Source organism: Phyllosticta citriasiana, assembly GCF_038021145.1.
Source record: "Phyllosticta citriasiana strain CBS 120426 chromosome Unknown IWZ02scaffold_1, whole genome shotgun sequence".
Lineage (NCBI taxonomy): Eukaryota > Fungi > Ascomycota > Dothideomycetes > Botryosphaeriales > Phyllostictaceae > Phyllosticta > Phyllosticta citriasiana.
Genome location: NW_027117278.1, coordinates 1,366,914 through 1,382,539, shown reverse-complemented (window position 1 = coordinate 1,382,539; position 15,626 = coordinate 1,366,914). Strand labels below are relative to the sequence as shown.

The 15,626-nt window shown below is 53.9% G+C and overlaps 6 protein-coding genes across 6 annotated transcripts; 4 read left to right on the top strand and 2 right to left on the bottom strand.

Annotated features, from left to right (window-relative positions):
- Nucleotides 1-15: 15 nt before the first annotated feature.
- Nucleotides 16-2,763, top strand: IWZ02DRAFT_15182 (calcium/calmodulin-dependent protein kinase type 2 beta chain). The gene is made up of 3 exons (XM_066761931.1): nucleotides 16-261; nucleotides 314-722; nucleotides 770-2,763. The coding sequence occupies exons 1-3, from the start codon at nucleotides 136-138 to the stop codon at nucleotides 2,578-2,580; spliced, it is 2,346 nt and encodes a 781-aa protein (XP_066627113.1). The 5' UTR covers nucleotides 16-135; the 3' UTR covers nucleotides 2,581-2,763.
- A 1,835-nt stretch (nucleotides 2,764-4,598) lies between these two features.
- Nucleotides 4,599-6,492, bottom strand: IWZ02DRAFT_439414 (uncharacterized protein). The gene is made up of 2 exons (XM_066766780.1): nucleotides 6,298-6,492; nucleotides 4,599-6,198 (listed from the first exon to the last, which is right to left on the bottom strand). Exons 1-2 carry the CDS (start codon nucleotides 6,399-6,401, stop codon nucleotides 5,001-5,003), a joined length of 1,302 nt encoding a protein of 433 aa, XP_066627112.1. The 5' UTR covers nucleotides 6,402-6,492; the 3' UTR covers nucleotides 4,599-5,000.
- Nucleotides 6,493-7,961: 1,469 nt separating this feature from the next.
- IWZ02DRAFT_15063 (60S ribosomal protein eL14) lies at nucleotides 7,962-8,887 on the top strand. Its single transcript, XM_066761922.1, has 3 exons — nucleotides 7,962-8,236; nucleotides 8,321-8,584; nucleotides 8,725-8,887. The coding sequence occupies exons 1-3, from the start codon at nucleotides 8,111-8,113 to the stop codon at nucleotides 8,779-8,781; spliced, it is 447 nt and encodes a 148-aa protein (XP_066627111.1). The 5' UTR covers nucleotides 7,962-8,110; the 3' UTR covers nucleotides 8,782-8,887.
- Nucleotides 8,888-10,241: 1,354 nt separating this feature from the next.
- On the top strand, nucleotides 10,242-11,079 carry IWZ02DRAFT_429186 (putative nascent polypeptide-associated complex subunit; the record flags this gene model as incomplete). The annotated part of the gene is made up of 3 exons (XM_066765970.1): nucleotides 10,242-10,484; nucleotides 10,659-10,717; nucleotides 10,770-11,079. 3 exons carry the CDS (start codon nucleotides 10,242-10,244, stop codon nucleotides 11,077-11,079), a joined length of 612 nt encoding a protein of 203 aa, XP_066627110.1.
- A 504-nt stretch (nucleotides 11,080-11,583) lies between these two features.
- Nucleotides 11,584-12,378, top strand: IWZ02DRAFT_467034 (uncharacterized protein; the record flags this gene model as incomplete). The annotated part of the gene is made up of 4 exons (XM_066768533.1): nucleotides 11,584-11,595; nucleotides 11,721-12,116; nucleotides 12,206-12,292; nucleotides 12,349-12,378. The coding sequence occupies 4 exons, from the start codon at nucleotides 11,584-11,586 to the stop codon at nucleotides 12,376-12,378; spliced, it is 525 nt and encodes a 174-aa protein (XP_066627109.1).
- Nucleotides 12,379-12,505: 127 nt separating this feature from the next.
- On the bottom strand, nucleotides 12,506-15,168 carry IWZ02DRAFT_439397 (potassium transport protein-like protein 1). The gene is made up of 2 exons (XM_066766779.1): nucleotides 14,701-15,168; nucleotides 12,506-14,650 (listed from the first exon to the last, which is right to left on the bottom strand). Exons 1-2 carry the CDS (start codon nucleotides 14,987-14,989, stop codon nucleotides 12,789-12,791), a joined length of 2,151 nt encoding a protein of 716 aa, XP_066627108.1. The 5' UTR covers nucleotides 14,990-15,168; the 3' UTR covers nucleotides 12,506-12,788.
- Between the last annotated feature and the right edge of the window lie 458 nt (nucleotides 15,169-15,626).

Below are 15,626 nucleotides of genomic sequence, written 5' to 3'. Positions count from 1 at the left end.
ACAACCTCTTTTTCGGTCTCCAACACGGCACAGAGCTACTAACCACGCAGCATGTTTTGATCCCCCACCACATCCCTCCACCTCCGCCTCTTACCTCGACAGCATCTTTCACAATGGCCGACGACGACAAGTACGATGTTCTTGAAAAAATTGGTGCGCTGCCTCTTTCCATCTTGCGCCGCATTGCAAGCTAAAACCCGCGCTATAGGCCAAGGCTCCTTTGGCATCATCCGCAAGGTGCGCCGAAAGACGGACGGCTATGTCAGTACCCCAATCAACTTCGCCATCTCACCTCGCTGATGCGTGCCCGCAGGTCCTCTGCAGAAAAGAGATTAGCTACTCGAAGATGTCGGCCAAGGAAAAAGAACAGCTGCAGGCCGAACTGTCAATCTTGAAGGAACTTCGTCATCCCAACATCGTCGCCTACATCGACAGAGTCCACCTCAAGTCCTCTCACGACCTGCATGTCTACATGGAATACTGCGGCAACGGCGACCTGGGCCAGGTCATCAAAAAGCTCAAGACGAAGCGTCAATACGCCGACGAAGAATTTGTGTGGAGCATCTTCTCCCAAATTGTGTGCGCTCTTTACAGATGCCACTATGGCGACGATCCGCCAGAAGCCGGCAGAAATGTCATGGGTCTGGGCAACGATGCCATTCCCAATAGAGACAAGCAAAAGAACCTCATGATTCTGCACAGAGATCTCAAGCCGGAGAATGGTAAGGTTGCCGACTACTGCTTTCGGTCGAGTACTCATCCCACATAGTCTTCCTCGGCGCGGACAACTCGGTAAAGCTTGGTGACTTTGGACTGTCCAAGATCATGCAGTCGCACGACTTTGCCTCGACCTACGTCGGTACCCCTTACTACATGTCTCCAGAAATTTGCATGTCAGAGAAGTATACTTTGTACTCGGATATCTGGGCATTAGGATGCATCATCTACGAACTATGCGCTCAGAGACCCCCTTTCGACGCAAAGACTCATTTTGAGCTCATTCAAAAGATCCGCCGCGGATACTTTGACCCCCTGCCGGAAATTTACTCCCCAGAACTGAAAAAGGTCGTTGCCAGCTGTCTCAACGTCCACTCTGGTAAGAGGCCAGAGACTGCTCAGTTGCTCAACTTGCCCATTGTCAAATTGATGCGGAAGGAGCAAGAAGTCGTCCAACTGGGCCAACTGTTGAAGAAGGAAAGAGAACTGGTCAAGTCAAGAGAAGCAGAATTCAACAAGAAGCTCGAGTCGTCTGAGCAAGATAAGGAAGTGATACGGTCGGACATCGAGGCTCAGGTCCGCCGCGAGTGGGAAGTCAGGGCCCGCTTGGAAATTGACCAGCACATCAACAAAGAGGTCGAGCGATTGCGCAAGCTATTTGAGACTGAAGTTGAAAAGCAAGTGTCGCAACAAGTAGACGCCCGCATACACGCATGGAAACTGCAGCAAAATAGCGGCGAAGCTGAGAGATCTTCGACTCCAACGTTCGACGCATCCGAACCTCACAAGTCTTGCAGCACCTTGGGTGAGCAATCCGACTTTCCGTCTCAGACCGACATCTCCTCCTACTCTCTGGAATCACCAGGTCCCTCGAAGCCCAAGGCAGAAACGCCAAACAAGCAACGCCCACCACGCCAGGCTTTCCAACGTGCTCACACGACGGCCTTCAACGAAGTGGCAGCATCGCCAATGGACATCCAAATGGCGGACCCATCTCCCATTTCCCTTGCTGGTCTTTCTCTGAGCCCTCGTCGCAATCAGCAAGCAAACGAGCCCAAGATTCGTCGTAACATTTTTGCCGCCGCCGATAGATGGCAACCGACAAACATGTCTGATCCGGTTTCTCCCACACAATGCCCAGAAAGTCCAACCACCTCGTCAGAAGATGAAATGGAGGACGACGGCATGCCAACACTCCCTTCGCCTACACGCGCTCGCAGCGTGACCAACTTGCGCAAAATCAACGCAGACAATGACCCATTCAAGGCAATGGCTGCAGGAAACGCCGCACAAAATGCGGCAACCCGCCTAATGCTCGACCGCCGCGCAAACGTCAAGTCTAACATCCTCCCCCAACGTACCCCGACCGCCCCCAATGTCGCCCTCGCAAACCTCCGTGCCGGCGGAACAGCCAACAGTGGACCGACGCAGCCTCCAATGCGCCCACGCCCAACGAGCACTGTGCCCATCGTCGCGACCTCACCACAGCGCAAGAAGGCCACGCCGCCGGCTACAGAGGCCGCGGTTGATCCTGGCTTCCGCAGCAAGAAGGGAGCCATGTCTGGTTTGCGTAGGGACGTGCTCAACAGCGCGATTAATGGTCGCACGCTGGTCGAGCTGAACAGCAACAAGGTGAACAAGTCCAACAGTGATGGAGCCAGGCGCTCGAGCGGCGAATCTGGGAGCGAGAATGAAGGCCCGACTGGTCCTGCAGGCAGGAAGGGAAGTGAGGGATACATGGAGGCACAGAAGCATGGGGTGGCGAAGTGGAGTATGGAAGACCCAGAGTGCCCAAGTCCCTTTCTGAGAAAGGGTACTGGCGGCGTCAGGGGCTTGTTCGCGGGCACGGCGGCCTTGAGATGAGCAATTGAAGCTCCAGGAGGCGGTAGCGGGTAAGGAGATTGGAGGTAACGGCGAGCCAAGTAGGGTTGGTGGTGACGGGACGGACATGCTGCACGAGATTTCCCTTGTCTCCTTCCCACGCTCCTTATTCTCCCATGCTCTCTCGCTTCTTTTTCCTTACGCCGAGCCAGCCCCTCGTGGCAAGCCGACTCTTTCCACTCCTTCGCCCCTGATTCCCCCCCCCCCCCCTTTTTTTCTTTGGTTTATTACCCTGCCTCTGCTGCATCATCAAAGCATGAACAAAAGTCATTCATCAGTAACGACACGACTGGCAGATGTGTAATCCTTTGCTCGGATGGCTCGTCTAGCCACCACCATCATACCACATGCCAACTCTTTTTCGTTCTTCACTTTTCTGGTCTCCCTGGCTTTCGCTGTCTCATACTGTTCTCTTCTACATAACTTGTTTCCTTTGCCCCTACTGGTCCATCCGCATATCCTTGACTCACTCACTGAGAAGGAGAGAGAGAGATCTAGGTGGCACTATTGGTCCCACGAGCAGCAGCAGCAGTAGTTGCACGCTTTATTCTGGCAGCAGTCCTACACTGCATTTGATTTTTGGCTCAGTTGAATTTCTCTCTCATTCGTAAGGCGCAGCGGCGTTTTCAGTTGGATCAGACTGGTGGTGGAGTGGACTTGGATTGATTGGTGCGGGTTTGGACTGGACTGGACGGGATGGTATGGGATGGGAAGGCAGTAGTGTAGATATGGACATGCCTTTTGCCTCTTTCGCCCACAAATCATCATATCACTTTTGCAATCTGCTTTGTGCGCGTCCTTGTCTGATCTTTTCTCGTCTTGTCCACTGACTTGGGGGTTTCCCTTGTTTGTCGCCCGATTTTCGGTTTCATGGAGGCATTTGTGGTGCGCCGCTTTGCTTTACACCCTCACTCTCTTCCCTCCCCCGCTTCTCTCTCCTTCTCCCTCCGTCTCGACTTGTTTCTTTTCCTTTTTCTTCCGGGACAATGGAGTGGGATAGAAAGGAGGGAGGTTTTCTGGGATTCGAGCTGGGAGACACCGGCACACAGGACATCAATCAGACGGACAGGCAGAAAGCCGAAGAAAGACTGAGAGAGAGATTGCCATTTGCCATTAGTCATTTAACAGCCATCGGCACCAATGTTCGGATGCTCTGTTGCCGTTGGCGGCCTTGGGAGGGTACTATTCGTCTTCTCTGTCACCACGTAATCTGGTTCAATCCAACTTTGCAGTCTTCTTCGTTTTCGTGCTTTCATTGTCCTTTTGGTGCCTGTCAGAAAAGCTTGATCACTGTTCTGGCGCATGCTGGTTGCCTGTTTGTACGGTACACTGGTATTTTGGCTCATCTCCCTCTCATTGGTTGCATTGACAGAGCAGCCAGCGTCAGTCACGCGTGCTCTGCTCTGCTCTTTCATCAAGACTACTACCATACAGATGGACATGGAATGAGTTCGTCTGTATCGCAGATCTATATTGCAGTGCTAAGGAGTTTATTCGAAGCTGCCTTACTTCTATACCTTGCATGCCGCTGAAGCACATTGCATTTGTTTTCGGTCTTTTGTGCTTGGCTGTCATCCTTTTCCCCAGTGGAACTCACTCTGGTTCAGCATGTTTCGATATGGCGGCTACGAACGACACGTATGGCTCGCCATCACCCCCATCTCCTGGGATTGACGTCACTTTAAAAACTGCTTGCTGAAATGCTGGACCCCTTTTTGCGGGCTTGAGCACCTCGAACACTGATTTCGTCATGTGGTTCATCTGGTGGTGCTCAGTTAAAGAGAGTGAGTGCACTGTACATGAGCGTACATAGTCCATATTATATGTAGGAGGATGGCTGGAGGACATTCAAAATTGTATAGCATTGAAAGGCAAGAGAGGAGATGGAGGTCTCGAGGCCGCTGTTCGGGTCAGTCTGGCATGTACGCTCGAAGGCTCACGAGCTTTTCAAGGGAACAAGGCTGTGTTATCACTGCCTGCGAATCGGATCCGGATCCGGCCGGCCGGCACAGGGAATAGAGTCGCTCATCTTCAGACCAAAATATGGAATGGCGGCCAACAGGCCATCAAGTGAACCGAACTTTGACAAATGTTGGTGATTCCCATATTGACATTTGTCTTTCTGTTGGTATTTGCTCCTTTCGTGAGTGTCCCAATAGGATTACATGGGATTCTCTGATGCATCACGGCCGATCCAAAAAAGCGGAAAGTGATGCTCCACGCCAGCCATGCCCGTCATAACCGAGAAAAGCCAACCCCCAATAACGCCATCGCTTTTTATGCTGCCTGTGCTCTCCGCATAATATCAAAACCCGTGCCTTCGAGTTCCCAATCGCTGCGGTTTTTCATGATCTCCTCTCTTGCCCGCTCACCGGGGTCCATCAAGCCACCAGCCACGTCCATTATTCGCCAAGACCAAGGAAATCGGTCCTCAAGATCAAGTCGACCCAAGCCCAAACTCGCCAGTACAAGCTAGCGTTGTCCCAGTCGAAGGTCCCATCCTCTTTGCGGGGCACCTCGTTGCCAATAACTTCTGTGCCTCCACTCAGGAACATGCCAATGATGGGCCAACTGCCGAATGTTTGCTGCCACCAATTGCCAACGGGAAGAAGCGCCTGTTCAGCAGGTAAAAGCACGGCGCGTTTCGCACCGCGAACTCTCAGAGGCGGCGGCTCAAAGGCCATCGATAGTTGAGGATATTCGACTTGGCCGTTGGGCTGAGTGTTAGGCTGGATCGATGGAGGCGCGGCGGCGACGGTAGTCGATGCAGGTGGGATGGGGTTCATGGAGGACCTGTGTGGAACGCGACGGCGGGCATTGGGAACGCCTGCTGTGGCAGTGGCTGAAGAAGCGGTATCAGAGCTTGCGGTGGGCGAGCCGCCAGACGGACCGCGAATAGTTGTACTCGAGTGGGAGGGCGATGCGGTGATGCCGTTGAGCGTGACACGCGAAGCAGGGATGGCTTCGTCGTTGGCGGGGCCAGTGCCACGGAAGAGCTCAGCGTACACAGCGTGGCCGTGAATGATATGTGGAGAGTAATGGCACGCGCGATCGGCGGCTTCCGGGGAGTCGAAAGTGACCTTGATCCAGTGGTCCCCGCCGCAATATGTGTTCTTCTTCTTAAGTGCCGCCGGTGTGAGCTTGCGCTGTATGCCTGCTGCGCGGCTTGTGCTGAGTGTGAGGTTGTACTTGGAAGTTGGAGGGTAACGTTCGTAGTCTTCGTAAATGAGGCCCTCGGAGATGCGCTCGTAAAACTCGATTGCTGCCCACTGCGTGTCGCCTCCAAATCCATACAATATGACTTCTGTAGGTTCTGCTGCTACGGTGGACTGACTCGTGGGAAGAGCGGGCGCCGCAGCGGTCTGCGTGGAGGGTTGTGTTGCTGGCGCGGTTTGCTGGACAGAATCCTGGGATTTCGCTGCGGGAGCTTTGATCTGGTTGAAGATTTCGTCTATGGCCTTGAAGTTGTCGACGCGTGCTTGATCTTCTTTGCGTGCCGGCGTGCCTGTAGTCTTGCTTCGCGAAAAGTTGCGACGCCGTGTTGACCGGCCGAACGGTCCCCGCTCTTCAACGTGACGGCGCGGACCTGATGGGTCGTTACTGGATTCAAGGAAGTCGTCAGCAAGATATTCTCGCGATGAGTGGCTTGAATTTTGGCCCATCCCGCGGGTAGACTGGATTCTGTAGAAAAAGACGTACTCAGCGTATTCGTAGCCCCAAGGCAATTGGCGGCCTGCAGCATCGAAGGCGCGTTCCGATTCTGGAACAGCATGAACCTGCATACCACCACGAAAGGAATTCATCGTGTCCGGCTCGTCTTGTTGGAAAAATGGTAGGTATGGACCAGAAAGAGCGGGAAGGTCGCGAGAAAGAAGTCTGCGCGGTGGATGGCTTGCGATGTTTACAGCGGCCCTGGTCGGCCTGGCACCGCCACTGGAAAAACGTACGCCCGAGCCGAACCTCTCGATGCCCAATGGCTGAGGCTCGAAGTGAATGCTCCCCATCCCAGACGGTGGATTCGCCATTTTTTGGTTGGCAGTTTCTTAGGCAACTGGCAGATAGTCGTTGAATTACGCTCTTGTATAGCGGCGGCTACCTGCAGCTTGACGCGATTGCATTACCACTTTGGTGGCTGCCCGTGTGGCCGCGGAAGGTTGCATCCACATTATGAGCGCATTGTCACCAGTCACGATTCAAATAAGAAGCCATTGAAAGAATTTTTGTAGAATGGTGCTATTCATTCGAAGACATGATACATAAGTCAGGCACTCATAGCATGAAGATCTTTGGCCATTGGACCAACAACCATAATCCGAAATTTGTCTGGTTGGCAGGCTCAGGAATCCGGATGTATCATTCCATCCAGAATCTCGGGTTTCGGAAGACAATGTTGGCTAGTCTTCAACCCAGCGCTGAGTTTGCGCCGCACTCTCACAGCCACCAGCAGGATGAATCGGGACTAGGACCACCAGTCTCTTCCACCTTGGTTCGAGACCCCAAGGAAAGGCCCAACCTGAAGGTACGGATGCGGAGGCTCCATGCAGACGTTCCTGTCTTTGCAATCTACAAAACTGTTGACACGGTCAGCGACAGTTCGACAGCTGAGCCATATAAAAATGTAGTGTGGTTCGCGTTCTCAGTGATCTTGGTGTAAAAGAATCATGCCCGAAGGTCAAATACTATCTAGGCGTGATAAAGTTTTTAATCATCGAACGGAGGGGATGGCAAAGAAAAAATCTCGCTTACTTTACAAAAGGTACTGAATCGGCGAGCTTTCAGCGAGCAGTGCAAAGAGGCAATCGCTTTACTAAAATTCAAGTCAGCGCATGTTCGCAAAAGTTCTTGATTTGCACCGAATCGGCAAGGGTAGGTGAGGGTTCAGAATATGTAAGAATTGAATATCATAGCTTCAACGCCGTTGAGAGGCGCCGGCGAGCGCCTCCGGTCGATGAAGTCAATCGCAAATTATAACATCATGTTGAAGAAGTGAAAGAGGAGGCGTAGGATCGTACCTTCATGTGGCTGGAACAGTGGGTGTCGAAAGACTGGCTGCTCCTAGGACAGTGACTGCACCCAGGAAGCTGCCGCTCACCACGTCACCGTGGGTGCGTCTGGGTAGCAGTCGTGAGCTGCACCGAGGGAGCTGTCATCGTTTTCGACACCCGCTGTGCTAGTGGGTTGTTGTCGTGATCATCGAGGTCGCTGTAGAGGAAAGGTTGGGGAAGAAGATATGCTGAGGTCGCCGAGAAAGAAAAGTCGGCGCAAGGCCGCTGTGGACGCTCCTTCCCGAACAGGTTTAGCCCCGACTCGCTTCGCCCACACTCAGATAATCGTGCGCCGAGAGATGTCAACCGCGACGGCGACTTCGAACTTCGACCTCAACTAACGACAGAAACCCCGACCCCGTAGCACAGTACGTCCGCTCCATCTACGACGCTGCACTGCATCAGCATACTCGCTACCCCTCGAAGAACCGCAAACTCACACCACCTCGCTAGGCATATCAATCGCAATGGGTGACGCAGAGGTCAAGGCATCGCAGTGGAGACTCGTCGAGGTCGGCCGTGTTGTGCTCTTCGCAACCGGCCAGTACGAGGGCAAGCTTGCCACGATCGTCGAGATTATCGACCACAAGCGCGTATGTTGAATTCCCGTCCAAACGCCGCGGCGTAGGAGCCTGCAGCAGCTACATCAGAAGGATATGTGGACTCACCATCGACAGGTCCTCGTCCACGGCCCCGCTTCCACCGAGGAGAAGTCCGTCCCTCGCCACGCCGCCGCTCTTTCCCACCTGTCCCTCACCCCGATCGTCATTCCCCAGCTTCCCCGTGCTGCCGGTAACGGCGTCGTCCGCAAGGCCTGGGAGGCCGCTGAGGTCGAGAAGAAGTTCTCCGAGAGCGCGTGGGCCAAGAACAAGGACAGGATTGCCAAGCGCCGGGCGCTCAACGACTTCGAGCGCTTCAAGGTCATGAGGTTGAGGAAGCAGGTGTGTGACCCTTCTACAATTCTTTGGCGGGAAACCACGCAACTTGCGGGAAGAGTTGGGAGCGTTTCAGAGTGCCGAATCAGGGGAACTCCGCCAAAGCGTGGTGGTTATCTTGGGAAATGCTAACGGCTGTTTTCTAGGCTCGCTACGAGGTCCAGAAGAACTTCGCCAAGGTTCGCGCTGCCGCCAAGGCTTAAAGAGGGTCATTCTGCTGTTGTGGGGTTTCTTACGGACGGGTCGTTTACGGCATACCATGGAGAAGGTCTTGCTTTGAACATGGCCGGATTGACGGCATTTTCTCCACCAGAGAATCCTATGGACACGGTTCACAAACTCATGTATCCATGATTCTCAAAATCAATCCAATCAGGAAAAAAGGGGCGTTTTGAGGGATTGCGAAATGGTGCCATGCTCAAAAGTGCAATTCGCGAGGCTGTAATGGTACCTGGAAAGGCTCACTGCGTACTATCCCGCCGTATTCCCCGACTTATCCGAGAACTCGCAAACCCTCCGGCCCTTTCGGCGCATTCTCCACAAGACCGCGAATGTGTTATAAGACTTAGGCCCGAAGTCTGCAAAATGGCAGCGTCACACGTCACTTTCGAATTGCAATAGAGATATAGAACCCCTGTCCATGTATATCTATCTCTCTCGTTCCGCTTTTTGTTCTTTGAGGGTTCCCCTCTACGCCATGACCCGAGTAAACTCAGTTTTGTCTTAATCCTTACCTTTTGACACCTGACTGACTCATGTTTGGTCACTCGCAATCGTGTCTTTGCGCAAGTTGAGTATTCTGGTTGGGCAACGGAGCATCAGGTCTTTCGGTTGCTATAAGATTCCACAACAACTATCGCCAAGATTTCGTATGTAGTTTTTCTACGTTTCCCTGACGCGAGATGACCAAGGAATATGTCTTGCGGTTTGAAATTTGTAATGAATGTCTGGCTCTCCTACGTCTTCACATGGGTAAATGCATTGTCGGTAAAGCGCATGCTCATATATTTCAGTAGGCGCTATTCGGACATCCTGAGAGACGACGCGCTGGATATGGAGCACTCAAACTTGTGGAGTTTTTCGGGTTACAATTCTCTACTTTAAAGTAGAAGGCCGGTTCCTTGGAATAGCAGAAACTCCTGCCGAAGTATGGTTCATCGTGCCATGCGCGCGGGGCCATGGTTTTGACCAAAACGGAATGAAATTGATCAGTCAATTAATCGTATGTCTAAAGATATGGGCTTGCAGTAATTCAATTACGCTGACAGGCAAAATTTTACAAAGATTCTCCGATTTATCGTTGATTGTCAACCAACGATATGCACCTGATGCAGATAGCTGGTGAGGAGGGGTCCTTGCTTGGTAGGTGTTTGGCCATGGTGCGCAGGGCAGGCCGAAATGACGGTAGCGAGGGTAAAAATTAATGATATACAGAAATACTGTATTGCAATATCAGATGAATTCTTTGCTGCAATGCAGTCGAGCGTGAGATGCGGCAGGCATTTGCATGTGCTGCTCAGAGTTGAGGCTCATACCATCAACCAACGCCGGCTCGCTTGCGCAGGACCGCGCACAGATTTCGAAAACCGCCCGCAGCTGTCAACCCACGTCTTGGTGACGCCGCGACATCTACAGCTCCACCGTCCACACCACACACGCCAAAATGTCCAACCCCCGCGTCGAAGAGCTCCCCGACGAGCCCGAGAAGAAGACCAGCCCCGAGGTCGCCGACGATGACTCCAGCTCCGAGTCTGGCGATGAGGTTGCTGGTGACGCCAGCATCCCCGCGGGCGCCCAGGTCACCGTCCACTCGCGCAACGAGAAGAAGGCTCGCAAGGCCATTGCGAAGCTTGGCCTGAAGCACATTGAGGGCATCACCCGCGTTACCTTGAGGAGGCCGAAGAACGTGAGTCTGGAACAGCGGAGCAAGGAAGCTATGGGCGCAGGCAGCATACAGCCTTTTATGGACGAGCCGGGGTGAAATGAATCATCTGCGAGCAAGTCTGGCGCTGCATTGCTTTCCATGTATCTGCGCAGTTCGGGTTCAAGTGCTTGAGCAATTTCTGACCGGGTTTCGTAGATCCTGTTCGTCATCAACAACCCTGACGTCTACAAGTCGCCCAACAGCAACACCTGGATGTATGCTTTGTCCCCGGCCCAATTGCTTCGACCCTCACTAACACAATTGCAGCATCTTCGGTGAGGCCAAGATCGAGGACCTGAACGCCGCTGCCCAGGCTTCCGCCGCTCAGCAGCTCGCTCAGGCCGAGGCCGCCGAGAGCCACGAGGGCCACGACCACGGCAAGGGCAAGGCTCCCGCCACCGACGACAAGAAGGAGGAGGAAGAGGACGACGGCGAGGAGGTTGACGAGACCGGTGTCGAGGCCAAGGACATTGAGCTGGTGATGGCGCAGGCCACCGTGTCGAGGAAGAAGGCCGTCAAGGCCCTCAAGGAGAACGACAACGACATTGTCAACTCCATCATGGCCCTCAGCATATAAGCGCGGTAGCACTTGGCTTGAGGTCGTGAGCCAGCACGTACTCCTTGTGCATGGATTCGGACGGAGGACGGGTCGGCATGCACATGTAAAAGATTCCAAGGAGGACATGAGGCAGAAGACTGGTGCCAGGACCATTGCTTTCACGGTGCCATGACACAATTCAAAAGAATCCTTCTCGTTAATCCGAATGAGACCCTGAACCGGATTTGATTTATGCTTCGTTAATGCAGTCATTAATGTGGTTGCTGATCTTTCACTGGCCTTTGATGTGATCAATTGATGGGATTGGGGCCATTATCACAATTGTAAATGCATAATATAATGTTGAACTCGGAGGATTCGACATGTTCAGTCATAAAGCTTCCTGCATCCTGCAAACATGCGTATCACGTGTTTATCTTGGATGTTGGTTGGCCCGAGCGTTTGCGAGAGCTTCAACGCAGGGCCGACTTCACCAAGCAAGTTCCGCCCATCTCCACTCCATATACAGCCCAAACCATCACAATGTCCGTCAGAGTACGTCAAATCCCCTGTCGATACCCGCCCGATCCCGTTCCGATAGTTGGAGGTGGAGGATCGTTCCAGTGGCCCCAGCATTGGTTCACGAGCAGCACCGGCTGACCCTCCTCTTCTTTCCACAGCGCAGCGCTTCCCTCAAGATTGACTGGACCCGCCTGGGCACCCAGCTCGGCCTGCGCGGCAACACGGCCAACTCGCTCGTGGCCTTCAAGAAGCGCAACGACGACGCCCGCCGCAAGCTGCAAGCCCTCGGCGAGCAGCCGCAAGAGGTCGACTTCGCCTACTACCGCTCCGTCCTCAAGAACACGGCCATTGTCGACCAGATCGAGAAGGACTTCAAGGCCTTCAAGCCCGTCACGTACGATGTGAACAGGCAGATCAAGGCCATTGAGGCCTTCGAGGCGCAGGCCGTCAAGAGCGCAGAGGAGACCAAGGGCAAGGTTGAGGAGGAGCTCAAGTCCCTGCAGAAGACTCTGAAGAACATCGAGGACGCCAGGCCTTTCGAGGACATCACCGTCGTACGTCCAGCCTGTGACGCGGGGCAAAACATGGGTCTAGTGGAGGGGTTGGCATCGAACGTGTCGGCTAATGAGGCTCTGCTATCCAGGACGAGGTTGCTGCCGCCCGCCCCGATGTCGACAAGCGCACCGAACAGCTCGTCGGCAAGGGCAAGTGGGACGTCCCCGGCTACAAGGTCTGGCTTCCCGTACTCTTTCCGAGCAACCGCAGAAGCGCTAACGTCATTTGCAGGAGAAATTCGGCGACCTTTCCCTCCTCTAAGCGCTTTCATCATGCTCTTCAAGCATTTTTGGCCTGGCGGGATAATACCATCGTGAATAGGCCTTTCGGTTGGTCGTGCGTCAAAATAGATAGCAATCTAGATATTTTGACAAGTTCAACCCCGCCCACGAGCAGCCTCGTCTTTCTCGCTTCCCCGCAGCCGAAAGCGGACAGATCAGGATTGCACGGCTCACACATCATGTACAGCAGTGATTTCACCAACCACCAGCCACTGGTACCTCGAAATGTCAGGTACGTGACATTTCTGACGAACGCAGTGGCTGGCAAACAAGAGACCTCCGAGCGTTCATTTTCTCGCTCCCACGCACGCCGATATCGCATCGCTGAAAGAGCATTCATGCCAAATTTGAACTCAAAACGTCAATAAACCAAGGAGCTCTCCACACGCTTCAAGTGATCTCAAATCGCGGACCGTTGTCGTCGTTAGTGCTGCTGCTGCTGCTACTGCTGTTGCTGCTTCTTCTTCTTCTGCTACTGTTGCGCTGCTGTGCATCATTAATCCTCGTACTGCCTCGTTTCCGACTCGGACTGCCGTTCTTTTTCCTGGATTCCAATTCTCTAGCTCCGCTCTCTCTCTCGTCTCGTATCAGCTCTTCCTCTTCTTCTTCTCGCCAGTGTCCCAACTCGTTGTACTCTGCGTCCATACGATGCATGAGCTCCTCGCCCGGCAGCAGAATACTGCGGTCAATCGCCAGCGGCAGACCTCGGTGCCGCCCGCGCAACATGACGGCCATGAGGACCAGCTTGCTGCCGGTCTGGAAAGCGCCGCTCAGACTGTAGTCGTCGTGCGGCACACCGGTGCTCAGTCCCACGGTGCCATAGGCACTCGTGACCTCGAACAGGATCGCGAACTGATTGAATCCGGGCTGCGAGTTCATGAGTTTCGACCTCTCGATGATGCTGATCAAGAACCACGCGAGGATCTGGAACCACATGTCGTACGCGAGCTGGCGGCGCAGGTGGCGAGCGAGTCCACCCCGCCCCGACGTTTCTCGCTTGTCGATGCCCAAGCTGCGCTCCTCGTATGTGTTCGTCTGCCGCAGCGCCATGACGATGGGGAAGTTGGACACGTACATGGCGATGAGGTATGCGATGAGAAGAGCGGGGGCAAGAGACGACATGAGGATGATGTACGAGCCAGATGTGCGCAGACCGAGCGCCTGGAAGAGACCGCAGATGGTGCGAGTGCCCGCCGGGATCGAATCCACGGCTGGAATACCGAGGTTGAGCAGCTCGAACAGGATCCACATGGTGATGTCGATGATGAATTGGATTGCGAGCAGATACCACGTCTCGCGTGCGGGAAACAGGTAGATGAAGCATCGGCGCGGATGGTGGAGCAGGAAGAGGAATGTCTGTCGAAGGCGCGAATTCAGGGGCACGATCTTGGACAGCAGCCAGATGGAGAAGCGCAGAAAGATGGGAAAGTGTGTGTTGCCAGCGACGGTGACCAGTCCAGTCACGATCAGGATATAGTAGTAAGTCTGAAAGGGGACGAAGTTGGAGTTGAGGACGTTGATGCCGCCGTTCGCGAAGCTCGTCACGACCGCGAAGAAGCCCCACCATCCGGGCTCAAGGTCTCCGGGCTGAGACGTCTTAAGGATCTCTTGGACAGATCGCCGGTATGCGTATGGAACGAGAAAAAGAATTCCGAGGGCGTACCAGAAGACTTGGTATATCACCAGGAGCCACAAGAGCGCTACCAAAGCGCGGTACTCGACGCCTCCTAGCTCTTCTCTCTCATGCTCCGTTAGGTTACGGAAGCGACCCCTCTCATCCACGTCCGGGTCGAACGAAATGTACGAGCGATCTTGGGTTTTCCATTCGCGCTTCAGCTCCCGGAAAGGATAGTGGAAAAGCCTCTCTGCGACTTGGGTTTCCCACGGCCACGGAAACGCGCCCCAGCCGGCTGAGTGGTGGAAATGTCGCTGGCTCTCATCCTTCTTTGGAATCGTCCGAGGCTTGCGACGGTCCTGGTCAGGCGGCGCCCGTTGGGCTTTCTGGGGTCGCCTGTTCTTGACTTGGTTCCTGGCGGTGTCTCGAGTCGCGGATTCCTCTTGCTCCAGGTCCTCCACAACCCTGCGGCACGACTTGGAGTTTTGCACAATGTTTGCGAGCTTTCGGCAAAAGTAATGCCGTCGTATTACGACCACGAAGAATGAGACAAAGGGGATGTTGCCGATAATCAGCAAAATGCAGAGCACGGCTTGCTGGAACCCCGTAAGGGACCCAAGATTGACAGTGTTGAGGCCTGCTAGAAGCGTCAATTTCAATGCGCCTTGGATATACTGGAGAACGTACCGGTTGTTGTCATGGCAGAACAGCACAAGTAGAGTGCGTCGATATACCTCAATCGCGACCCATTGATTTGACGTGGATCATTCGCGAGTCCCTCGCCGTACATGATTAGGGAACTAATGAGGATAACAAAGACAAAGTAGGACATGTGAAGGCGATAGAAGTTGACATGAAAGGCTTCATCTTTGAAATAATGCCAAAAATGCAGCTTTGGTCCATGACCATGGTGGTGGTGTTGGTTCTGTGGCGGCGGTTCCGGCATTCTGAGGTACCATGTCCGAGACGATGGCATTTGATGTTCTTTAGTCGACGACGCTACAGCAGCAGCGCGCAGCCCAGGTTGGTGGTAGCCAACATCAGAGGCGCTTCTTTTTGCAAGACCACCCCAGAGGCCTCACAAATCACGCTGATCAGGTAGGTGTCCGGGAGTGAAGACATGATGATCTTACACCGAAGGTGATTCCCCCGGTGGGAGCCCGAGAGGTGGCCGGGGGAAGCTGCCCGAGTGGCCGCGTACGAGGGTGACATCACTCAATGACCTTTCCTGAAACGTCCAAGCGCGCATTCCGTCCATTGTCGTCTATCAATCCGCTTTCCGGCCAACTACGAACCATCGCTCTTCATCACCTCACCTTCTCATCTTGGTCCCTGAGCGAGACGACAGTGAACAGCTTGCCGCTTATCCGTGCACGAATCACTGTGGCCAGGCCAGCCAGGTCCCACTGCAAACCCTCGAATGACCCTGCCGGCTCCAAGATTCCATGAGCAGCAACATTTGCAGACCGGTGTCACGTTCGCAACTGAGGGACACACCCGCGTCACAGTTGGGGGAACAAAGTCAACTTACTGATGATTGGACCTGTCTTCTTCGTTAGAGGAACTGCGCCTTCTAGAGCAATTCATGGACACAAAATGTCACTACCATGGCC